Here is a 12,776-nt window from a genome sequence, read left to right as displayed (position 1 = left end):
ATGATTAAAAGGAACCCAAAACATAACATAACTTCAACATACACTACATATCTAGATCAAAATATTAAAAAAATGGAGTGATATTAATGAAATGTAATCTATCTTTTGGAAATGTTACTGTTTATTAAATTCGGGAGAAGAGTAGTTGCTCTCTCCCAGTCATTGCTATATGATTTGAAACTATTGTATTAATAAATGTTAATTTAAAAAAATATAAAGTGATATTAAAATACAGTGAATAGACTGGAGTAATATCGTGATTGAAAATGCAATAACAAATGAATTTCTTGAATAAATCAAGAAGTATAAATATTAGCTGCATGAGAAGTTCATATTTAAAAAACGTCAATAAGAGATTTTTGACACAAACCTAAGTATATATAATATTGTATAAGGAATGAGTTGTTCTGTTATCATCTACCGATCATTGTATATGATTTACTGAATATTAGAAACTGTTTTACAAACACATGAATGAATGAAAGTGGAAGAACATGGTTATTTGTTGAAGGATTTTCAAATAGGAACCTTGGTTATAATGAGAAAAAACATACCTCTGTTGTTTTAGGTAGGTCGAAACTAGTCGTTAATTTTTTAAAGAGTTTTAAAGTGTTTTAATAAAAGGGTACTACAAATTTTATATTGTTTTTATTAATACCTCTGTTGATATGTGTGTGCCTGGATACCCATGGATCGGGACTCTGTTGGTGTTGTTGTTGATTGTGTTGTTGCAGCGGCTGCAGCGATTGTTGTTGGTGCCTGATGACAGCCGCATACTGCTCCTCTCTGCTCACATAATCGTTGTACTGCTTTCTCCTGTTGTCGCCCTCCTCATCCTCCGAACCATCACAGCTTTCGTCCAGGCCGTACTCCTAGATATTACAATTACATATTAAATGTATTCATTAATTAATTTATTAGAAAAAGTATTTATATGTTTAAATGTTTGTATATTTAAATGTTATTTTATCAATACATGTATAAATTATAAAATTGCAATAATTAATGATATGTTATTTTATCAATACATGTATTTCACAGTTGTATATTATTGGTACGTAATTGTAACGAAATCAGAGGATAAAACCGATTTAACTCAAAACTGTTCCACTTTCTTATACTAAGCGAAATCAACAACTATTAACCAAGCAAAATTAAGTGGAATCAAAAACAAACTTTCAGAAAAACTTGAAACTATATTGTATGTAAAACTACCACAGTTATTTACTATATGTAAAGTTAATACACATTTAAATATTTTCTCTAAGATATATATTTTTTATTTGCCACTTTGAATTTATTTCACAATTAGAATTGGTAAGAACTGTGAGATTATTCCAATATAGTCCGCACATTCAAATAATCGCGCTTCAAGACATTCCAGAATGCATTGCAATTTCTTCCACTTTCCCTTTCCTTTACCCCTCATAGCGCCCTAGAACCATGGTTCGCCAAAGAATTTATGTTGATTTGGATGAGTTGTTAGAAGATAACAGATTTCTCCCCATAACTGTTTTCAGCTGAATTTTAAAGATCAGACTGAATTGAACCATGATGGATAATGTGTAAATAATTATGTTCTAAAATGTTGTTTGCTATCAACCGGTTAACAGATCATTACATTTATAGTTAATAGGAGGAAGCATCCTGTAAAGTTAAGTTGTGTAACTTGAGTGTAAAAACAGACTGAACTGAACATCCAACGAGACAAGGCAGAACCGTTAAAATTATGCTATTAGATCGCTAGCTATTAGGTCATATTTTTTCATTGTAGTGACACATCTGATGATTACTGTAAAAGCAATGTAGTAAAAAAGTTGAGTAATTTAGCACTTTGAAGAGCTTTTAAAGATGATTGTGAAAGCAATGTAGTAAAAAAGTAAAGTAGATTGGCACTTTGAGCATAATGCTATTCTCGGGTTTAATGAGGACTGTAAATTTAGCACGATCATTTGGAATGGTCAACTAACACCAACAATTTCAATACAATTCAACTAACCAGTATTTATTTAATCATTCAGAATTACACTTCTTACAGAAAAGTACCACAGTCTTACGCTCAAACCGGTTCCAATTCTAATTTATACAACAGGCCAAATGTAGCTAGGTTATGAGTCATTCCAAGATTCTTCAATTACACACTCAATTTACAATTCAAAACACACAAAAATCATTTTTAAATTGAAAAAATACTTCTAAATTGAATCAAATCAATTAGGAAAAAATATTCAGAAAATTCCAAACTTTGGAAAAACTATAAAATTTTGAGACCGAAAAGACAAACAAGTCGACTATGAATTAGCAGTGTGTAAACGCGGTGAAAAATTAGAATGAAAGATGTTGAGTGACTGACCGAGCTGCTATTGCTGATTCCTCCGGCAGACTTTTTGCCAGAGGTTGGCAGCTGTCGATTGGCCAGCCCGCCCCGAGTCGCCAGTTCGGCTTTCGACTTATTGGCCGACACGTCCAGGAGCTCGTGCTGCGGGACTGCTCGATCTAGTTCTTCCTTCACTGGCATCTAAAGAAAAACACAAATTATTATCATTTGTTTTTAAATAAAAATACAGAAATATGATATTCTTAAAGATATTATTGTCGATTATTTATTCACATGAACAGATAGGCCTACATACAAAACACATAATATCATGACAAATAGCTATTCATCAGCAGCTATTCAACACTAGCAGGTCACCCGTGCTTCGCTACGGGAATGAAAAGATAACTCCCGTCATAAAATAAATTTTCTTTCTGAAACATTAAGATATGATCTATATTCCCGAGGATAGATCTGATTAGAGTAGCACTGCCCAATCAAATTATTTTCAATAAATATGCATTTTAAACAATAACAATGTATTTTTAATGTATTTAAAGTTATTCGACTTAGTGCTGAACTTATAAAATGAAAACTCAAATATTGATTAGAAAACCATCCTCAACTTACAGCTATTCTGACAAAATTAGACTATTAATAAATGTTGTTGCTAATATTAACCGTAACAACTGTTTCGGAAAGGTACTCTCTCTAGATTATAGTTATTATACCATATATGTTATGGACATTTCAATAATATATTATGTCATGTCTCATAAATTAAATTTGAACATAATATTCTAAAAAATGTAGAAGGGAAATTGAAATTTGGGCTTCGAGGTGCACGAGATTGATATCTATGTGCAAAATTTGGATATCGTATCCCGTTTTTCCGGTATGCAATCCACAAGTTGACATGTTTTGATGCGAAAAAACACAAGCCTACTCTCTCCTATTATATAGAAGGTATCCAGTGAATTGCGAAATTGCTAAGCACAGTAAAACAGAAACTTGGGACCGAATTCACCAAAACGAGAACTTGGTTTGAGCGCCAGTTGATTCTAAATAAACAAAAATCTGGTGTGGTACACTCACACAACTTTCCTTGCTCATTGAACTATTTAAAATGTTACATCTATTTTCGCTTAAAAACCTTTCCCCTTATTTTGATCAAATATTTCTCTTGTAAAAAAAACATCCACGGAACAAAGTGCCCGTTTTATAACCCTACCTTAAAATTTCCAATATAGTTCGCTAAATAAACCTAAGCCTCAATATCAAACGAGAATAATTTAGGAGAAAAACATAATGACGATTGACGGCAACATATTTGCAACTACGATCAGACTACTGTATATGTGTATATACAATTGTTTTCAGAGTACTTTTTCCTTTATGTAAATAATTGTGAAATTCGATGTTTCTTTTTGAAATTCGTCAAAACAGCTGTTCTACAGATGAAATATCTTGACTATGACTGTGTTCTTTTTATAAACTGCTCTACCTACCCACGGTATATGGAAGAAGAAAAAGTAAAAACCGTGTTCCTACCTACCTCATGCACGAGAAGGAGGTTACAAAGTCCATTTCTCAAGGATTGGGTGGACCCCCATTAGTACCCCAGGAAAAAGACTCATGTCAGTTGATAGAGCTAATAAATAACTATACAGGGTATGGATTTGAAAAAAATCGTTAGAGCCGTTTTTGAGAAAATCGTGAAAAACATGGCTTTTTAGTCATTATCCGCCATTTTTCTCAAGAATATTACGGAGCTCCTGCAATTTTCACAGAAATGAGACTCATGTCAGTTGATAGGGCTTATGAATAGCTATCCATGGTATAAATTTGAAGAAAATCGTTAGAGCCTTTTTCGAGAAAACCGTGAAAAACATGGCTTTTTAGTCATTATCCGCCATTTTTCTCAAGAATATTACGGAGCTCCTGAAATTTTCCCTGAGATGAGACTCATTTCAGTTGATAGGGCTTATAAATAGCTATCCATGGTATAAATTTGAAGAAAATCGTTGGAGCCGTTTTCGAGAAAACCGTGAAAAACATGGTTTTTTAGTTATTATCCGCCATTTTTCCCAATAATATTACGGAGCTCCTGAAATTTTCCCTGAGATGAGACTCATTTCAGTTGATAGGGCTTATAAATAGCTATCCATGGTATAAATTTGAAGAAAATCGTTAGAGCCATTTTCGAGAAAAACGTGAAAAACATGGTTTTTCAGTAATTATCCGCCATTTTTTCCGCCATCTTGAATTGAATTTTATTGAATTTCTTATTGTCGGGTCCTCATGGTATATGGACCTTAAGTTTGAAATTTCAAGTCAATCGGTTAATTAGGAATGGAGTTATCGTGTTCACAGACATACACACACACACACACACACATACACACACACACACACATACACACACACAGACCAATACCCAAAAATCATGTTTTTGGACTCAGGGGACCTTGAAACGTATAGAAAACTTGAAATTGGGGTACCTTAATTTTTTTTGGAAAGCAATACTTTCCTTACCTATGGTAGTAGGGCAAGGAAAGTAAAAAATCATATTACAAAACCAATTCAAAATCATCTGACTTAGAAACAACTGCCGTTCAAACCTAGTTTTCGTTTTTGGTGAATTTTGGCCTAAATAATAGGGCACTGCACTCATTTGCTGAGCTAGAAGATGAACCCCTCTTTTGAGGCGGTTCTACCTCCGGGTCTGGCCAAACTGGCTACCAACCTACTAGAGTTTGTGACAATTTCTATCTGGGATCCTCAGTGCCGGTTGCACAAGAACCTGTTAAATTTCAACCGTAATTTTAACCACAAGAACCAATCAGAGAAGCCGTCAAAAAAGCCTTGTCTGATTGGTTCTCGTGAAGTTAATCACGGTTAAAATTTAACCGGATTTAGTGCAACCGGGACTCAGTCTTCGACAACGACATCAAGTATGTAAGAAATCCCAATTCAAGTTATTGTCCAAATTAATTTTTATTTATGATACCTAAGATAATATCTATAAAACTCACTTTTCTTTCTACAGTAGATGTTTTATCACCCTCTTCAGGACTATCTTCTGCTTCCGAGATTTCAGCACCCAGCTGCTGTAGGAGAGGTTGCACAGCCTGTTGAAACACAAGGTCAGGTCATTAACAATTATAGTTTCAAACAATACTAATACATTTGGACTATTTTTATCAAAATTAGGGAGAGGAACAGTTTTGGGTTTATCCTGTTGATTCTCTCCCAATCATTAATTTGATGTTGTGATTAAGGAATGTAATAAATGTAATGTAATGTAATGTAATACTATTAACAATACTAATACTATACTTTACTATACTATACTATTAACAATACTGTACCTATTAACAATACTAATGATACTCGCAGATAATACATATAACTTTATTCTCTCCTCACTTTCATTGCTAATGCACAAAAGAGGTTTATTGAAGAGGATTTCAATTGTGTCAATTGAGTTCTTCCATTATAGATTTCAATTGAGTTGTATCATTGCATCCGTTTCAATGGCATCATTGAGTTAAAATCGTAAATTTAAGAAGATTTTTGGAACTTGTCAATTCTGTATTCAATTGTGAAAGATTCACAATTTGTAGATCTCACAAGTGAATCCTGTATGTATATATAATATATGTAAGTACGTACAGGAGCGGCCTAAGGGCCACGAGAGCCTTGCGCTATGGACGAATTGTAACAATATATGTACCAGTATATATATTGATGCCACTAAATACGTTGAAAACTGAACAGAATTCAATAAACTTCACTTCGCTTTACTTGCTTGTTATTTTGAAATGTAGCTCTTGGATAAGAGCATAAAAATATGAACCAATATCTAAGCTGAACATATTTATGAAGTTTGAACTATTGATTCTTGAAAAATGTGATCAAAAAGCAATGAATGGCTGGGAAAACCAGGCGTGATTTGAGGACTGTTCCAAAATCCATTGAGTAAGTGCATGAAATATGTGTCACTTTACTCGTAAAAACTCCGGCACCCATATGTGAACGTACGAGGAGCTGGTTTGTCGTGTTCGGTGACGACAACCAAGCTCCTTGCACGCTGGCGTCAACGAGTCTCCTCCGACAGCCAATCCCCTACTGGTTAGCAGGTCTACTGGTCGAGACCGTAGACGATCAATTTTCTCGCACGCTCACGTCAACCAAGCTCCCAGTCAGCCAAGCTCCTCTCTCAGGAGGTCGGCTGACGCCGTCAGCCAATCCCCTCGAAAGTGGTTTTAAAAGGAGCTCGGTTGACGGGGAGCTTAGTTATCGCGTTCCCTAAAGAAGCTTAGGAAAAATAAACAACAAAAAATCGAAGATACAAAAACTTGACCTCAAAAATATTGTTCGAAGCCTTTCACTGATGACACAACATGTATGACGAACATGAGTGTACACACATGTTCAACACATTTTCCTGTTGTTAGTAAACAGCCTTATATATCAGCCGGGACCGACTATATAACATGGTAAATTATTGTCACTAATCTCAGGACTGAATGAGTGATATATGACACTGATCATAATCATTTATTTATTTATAACAATAATTATGGGAGCATACGGGAAAACCCCAAAAAATGCTCCCTAATCAAAAAAATTACAATAATCACTTCACAAAAAATTTGAAAATCGAGAGAAAGGAATAATGAAAAAACTATTTCATATTTGTGAAGAGAAAAAAATGTGATGAGAATCTAAATATACTGAAAACTAAATATACTAAATACTAGATACTATACTATATACTAGAAACCATTTACAATATGAGAAAATAATGAGAGGGGAATCAAGAAAATACAAATAACATTCCAAGAATGAGATGAATGATAACAGAGCTAAGAATGAAAGGAAGTCATCTACTAAATATGGTACTCTATGTAAGTTGATGAGGTCTAGCGTGGGAAAAATAGGTGTCACATTGGGTGGAGCCGCTTACATGCCTTCTTAAACTGACTGGGATTCATATGAAAAAGGTCTAGGTGAAAACTATGGTAATTATAAAGAATCAGTCAGGATTACTAATAAAATCCTCCTCACCCTCTTCTGACCTATGGCTCGGAGACATGGAATAAGAATCTTTATTGACCAATAAGTACATAATATTATACAATAGGCTTTGTCACTTTGTGAGGGCGCAACACGCGACCCAGTCAAACATATTACAAAAATTAAGATTACAAATCAATTACCAGTCCAGTTATTTATGTCAGTAAGATTAAGATACTCTTCAGTAGAGTAAAAAGCACTTCGCTTCAGCCAATAGGATATTGCCGATACCTATGGCTTTTTAATGATTTGCTTAGTCTAATATATGGCGTAACTATGTTATCCATGTGTTTAGTTAGATGTGCATGCTGATGATAGTGTTGTTTGAAATCATTTATATTTTTTTTAACATAAATTAGGTTACAGTAAATGTACATAGATGGAAGGGTCATAATATTTAGTTCAATAAAGCTATTTTTACAAGTTTCATCACTCTTCAGGCCAACTATGCAACGAATACTTTTTTCATCTCACTACTATTACCCCACAGTCGACGTCCATGATTAAGTTGAGAGTGAAAAAGACCATAATAGGTAAGAATCAAGACTTCCTTACTAACGTTACATTTCAATTTCCTTAAAAGAAACATGACTCTGGCCAACTTTTTACATAAATATTCTACATGACTAGTCCAGGTCAGCTTGCTGTCCAGCATGATTCCTAATAATTTCACTGGCTTTAGGTACGGCTGGTGTTCAATATTTAAATTATTACGAAGAGTGAAAATTATATTCTCTGTTTTACCCTCATTAAGTGTCAGGCAATTTGCTCCGTACCACTCTTTACTACGGTCCATTGACAAAACAAGGCTGTCTAACACACTATCTACATTTACATTCGAATCCAAAATGGTAGTGTCATCAGCATAAAGCACAGAAAAGCTGGGTACATTTACATTAAAATCATTTATAAAAACTAAGAATAAAAAGGGCACAAGGACAATGACAGAGAAATATAAAAACAAACTCCATGTCTTTGAAAGAAGAGTACTGCGGAAAATGTATGGCCCAGTACGACAGGGGTTGGTTGGAATGGCGAATCCGTTTCAACAAGGAATTGGAAGACCTGAGGGAAGGACAGACCATGGTTCTATTTATAAAGGCTCAAAGAATCAGGTGGTTGGGTCATGTGGGAAGGATGACTGCGGGCAGAATCCCTAAAATTGTGATACGGGAAAGGCTTTACAATAGGAGACACAGAGGGAGACCCAGGCTGGATGAGGTGCTAAGGAGTTTGGGAGTGAGGGGGTGGAGAGGCATAGTCATCGATAGAGATGCATAGAGGTTGATAGTTGCGGAGGCCAAGGCTCACCATGGGCTGTAGCGCCATACGAGAATTTTCTTCAAAAATAACAGAACCAAAAATCAGGTATTTTATTGATGCGTTTAGAAATCCTTCATAGCGTTTGTTGTATCTTGAACTACTAGCATTTTCAGGCTAAGCGTCCAATGGTTTGACAGACAGATAGAATCTTCAATATTTTGGGAAAGTGGTTGACCCAGCAATTAGCGTCATATGAAATAGGTCAGATCAGAATATAGGAGATGCGATTTCGGTATTCCTGGTGGGAATTTGAATGACGAGCTACTGTGAATGATGAATGATGGCATCCACCATCTGACAATTTATTATAAGCATTAAAAACAGCTTCCGGTGGCTCGTATCCCACCTAATCATCAATTATAATCCACCGATTACTCACACACAAAGATAGCTCTCAACTCTCAGCAAAAAATCATTCTTCATGTAATTGACTCTTAAATCAATATAAAGTTGAACATTAACTATGTAAATTAGGCGTGCTGCCACTCTTCTAGCCTGTTTAATCAAACCTTCACTATATAATCTGATAAGATATTAAGCAGCGGTCAATAAATGAGTAGTGGGAGCTCAGTCTACATTGAGCTCCCGTAGTCGACAAATACTTTTTATAAAACGAAAACATCTTCATCTTATTTAAATATAAACTAACTATTTAGTATTATTAGGGCCGATTTCCGAGCTCGGGATTTGGCTAAGTTCTAGACTTTAAACAGTTGGAGTCAGAAAATTGAATTTCCGAAACGAGGCGTAGTCACAGTTTTTATGATAATTTTTATTTTCTCATTTCTATAATTCGAAACGTTTTTCCTTGACGAAATGAAACATTCCTAAATAATTCAAAATAGCAGAAACTTTACACAATTTTCTCTTTATTTCATTTTATGTTCAATTTTCAAGTTTTTCGAAATTTAATTTGAACGTGGACTGCAACTACGCCACGTTTCGGAAAGCCAATTTTCTGATCCAGCTGTTCAAAGTCGAGAACTTAGCTAAATCCCAAGCTCGGAAACCGGCTCTAAGTATTATTATTATATAACTTAACTAATTGATTTCGTTTTTACATTGCTTTCACCTTATAAATAGCATATAATATGATCATCGAAAAAATGATTGAGAAGTTCAAATATAAATCTTCAAACTATTTGCAAATTGGAATACAATTGAATCTATCTAATTGGAAAAGTAGAACCAATCATAGCTTCTCAAACAGGGTTTCATGATTGAACTGAAATCACGATTCAAGTGATTTCTCAGATTTTATCAAGATAACCACTATCAAGTTATAACTAATTTTTCAGGGTTTTCCGAGCACAAGCAGATAATAATCGAATATGAAGTCTACTAGTTTCGGTGATCACACCATCGTCAGATTATAAAAATAAATTTCCAATCAATTTTTACTCATCATTTTATCTATTTATTTATATTTATATTGGAAATTAATTATTACTATCCACAGCTGTTTCAGGATGAATTATCCTTTTAATGTCGTTCAGCAAGTTTTCCCAAGGATGAGACCTAATGCAATCGAAATTTTATATCATAAACCTACTATGTTCCAAATTTCGTGAAAATCGTTAGAGCCGTTTTCGAGTTCCGTTGAACATAAATTACCAGATATAAAAATAAAAATATACTCGCTTAATATAATAGGATAACCTGACGATGATGTGATGACCGAAACAAGTGAATTTGTATTTTTATTCTATTATTTTATTAATTGCAAAGGGTACTTTGATATTCTATTTTATATATATACAAGAAATTAGCCCTAAATTCATACATTTTAAAAATAATATAAAGTGATATCTGACCCTGTCTTTGAGTGCTTTGACGAGAGCATTGTACTCGGTGTCCTTTTCCTGCAGCAGCTGCAAGTAGAACTCCTCCCTGTGCAGCAAATCCATCTCTCGGCGCTGAAACTCCCTCAGCAGTCGCTTCGCCTTGCAGTACTTCTTCTCCAGTATCATGTATTGACCCTGAAATACAATCCATTCTTTCATATGAGACTTGACCTTTTTTATCCACATCACAGATTAAAAATAAAGCTGATAAGCAATAACGTTATATTATTTTTCCAAACCTCTGTGAAAAATGAAATTGCCAACAATTTTAATGACAAATTATGGAAGTGGTTCTCAAATGATAGACAAACAATTATTATACTAGTATGATTGTGGAATCCTCACATAACTTGAATACTGTATGAATTAGAATTCATGAATCAAACTTCAATCTAGGCTACAGTGGAAATTTTAATAAATTTTTATTCTATATTGATCGAATCGAGTTTATAGTAAAAAATCAGCATAAAACACATTATATTATACTAGAATCATAGAATAATTTGGGTCTAGGAACTTTTGGACCAATACTTTTTGGGAACAATACCTTTTGAGACCAATGGGTTCCGACAAACAAAGGATGGGTCTTCGCAGGAAGAAGCAGGTGTCTCCAAACGAGGTGGTTGGACGTTTTTCTTCAACACAAAGGCGTTGAACACATAGAATCAGCAAGTCAGTTGCAGGCCTCTTCAACTATATATGAATATGTATTCAATATGCTTTTAATATGTATTAATCCAGATTATTATTTCCGCTACTCGATCAGGAATATATGAGATTCTAGTTTTTATTTAATTTAAAGAATACTAATATGAGCTACTTAGCACACAGAACTATCTCTAAAACTGTATCTATGAATGGCTTTCCTTCAGTGTCAGAAGCGTCTGAATCTTTATTTTTGTGAATAAATAAATAAATAAACCTGTCGAAAGGGCCGACTATTGTTTGATAATCACCTTGCAAGTAAAGAACCCAAACTTGGTCTCAAAATTCCTCTTTTTCCTCGTTGGTCCCAAAGTTCCGGTCACCAATCATATCCATATTATACAAAGACAAAATGTTTCCTACAGGCTAAATTAGTATATAATTAATACATTATGAAAAATTTAAATGTAAATTGAATTCGTGACAATGAGACATCCCTCTATTCTTCTACGCAATTACTGGACTGAAGTGATAGTGATGCCAAGAACATGAGGAATTGACAACACACAGGTCTACAAAAATCTGTACCTTCTAATATAGGGTTCCCTCTAATGACAGAGATTTAGGCTCAACTCACACTTACGCGACTCAAGACGAGAAGAGACTGTGACTAGTCTCTTCTCGACGCAGCATGTGTTTTCAAATGGTGACACTCAGTCCAGTCGATTCTAGTCTCCACGACCTTACGACTGTGAGACTGAGATGAGCGTCAACTCGACATGTTGGTCGAGCCTCGACTTTAGTTGCGTAGTACCGTGAATGTATAATGAAGTGAGGTTAGAAATTGAACTTTGAAGTTTCATCTTCATGGTTGTTAAAGCACATTTCCTTTTTTGTTATATCATTTCAGATAAGCCAATAATAAGAATTAAATAAGACATTATATTCATGATAATCATAATAAAATTTGAGGTAATGTGAGGTTAGAAATGAATTAGCACGGAACTGAAGTAGTGACAATGAGCAAGAAAGTCGTAGGGTCAAGAGACTGGGGAGTATTTTCGACTGTAGTCATACGATTCAAGTCGAGGTAGTGTGAGTTGTTCCTAAGTGATTTTGATAGAGAAACCAAGAATACAAATAGTTGACAACACAGGTCTACAAAAGGCTGTACAGTACGCACTAATATGGGAATATTCCCTCTAATAACATATAAAAATAAACAGTCTCTCTTGGACTATAAATTTCAAGTGGAGGAGATAACGAATAGATTACCTGCGACTGATCGAGCATGTCCTGATAGGTTGAAGACTGATTTTTGGCAACAGCAATGCTTCTTTCCAGTTCGCGCAGGCGCAGTCCCGACTGACGCAGTTTTTCCGTGCATTCTTCTCTGCTGGCACCACTTTCTTCCAATTCTTCTAACTAAAAGCAATATCGAAAACAGTTTAATATCAAGAACTTAATTAAATATTAGCAAAGAATATTAGGAATATCACTGACTTATTTTCTAATACGTAATTACACACCCTTGAGATCCAACTAGGATGATTAACTCAAATATG

General features: G+C 34.5%; 1 protein-coding gene across 1 annotated transcript in view; it reads right to left on the bottom strand.

Annotated features, from left to right (window-relative positions):
• Positions 1-12,776, bottom strand: part of LOC111046596 — a 102,358-nt gene that overhangs the window by 15,130 nt on the left and 74,452 nt on the right. Inside the window, exons 21-25 of the mRNA XM_039429544.1 lie at positions 12,487-12,636; positions 10,482-10,701; positions 5,353-5,468; positions 2,354-2,518; positions 659-872 (exon numbers count right to left, since the gene is read on the bottom strand). Of these exons, the coding sequence (XP_039285478.1) occupies positions 659-872; positions 2,354-2,518; positions 5,353-5,468; positions 10,482-10,701; positions 12,487-12,636 (865 nt within the window). The remainder of the gene's footprint in view (positions 1-658; positions 873-2,353; positions 2,519-5,352; positions 5,469-10,481; positions 10,702-12,486; positions 12,637-12,776) is intronic.

This window comes from Nilaparvata lugens, chromosome 5 (assembly GCF_014356525.2).
Source record: "Nilaparvata lugens isolate BPH chromosome 5, ASM1435652v1, whole genome shotgun sequence".
NCBI lineage: Eukaryota > Metazoa > Arthropoda > Insecta > Hemiptera > Delphacidae > Nilaparvata > Nilaparvata lugens.
This window is presented reverse-complemented; position numbering and strand designations above follow the sequence as displayed.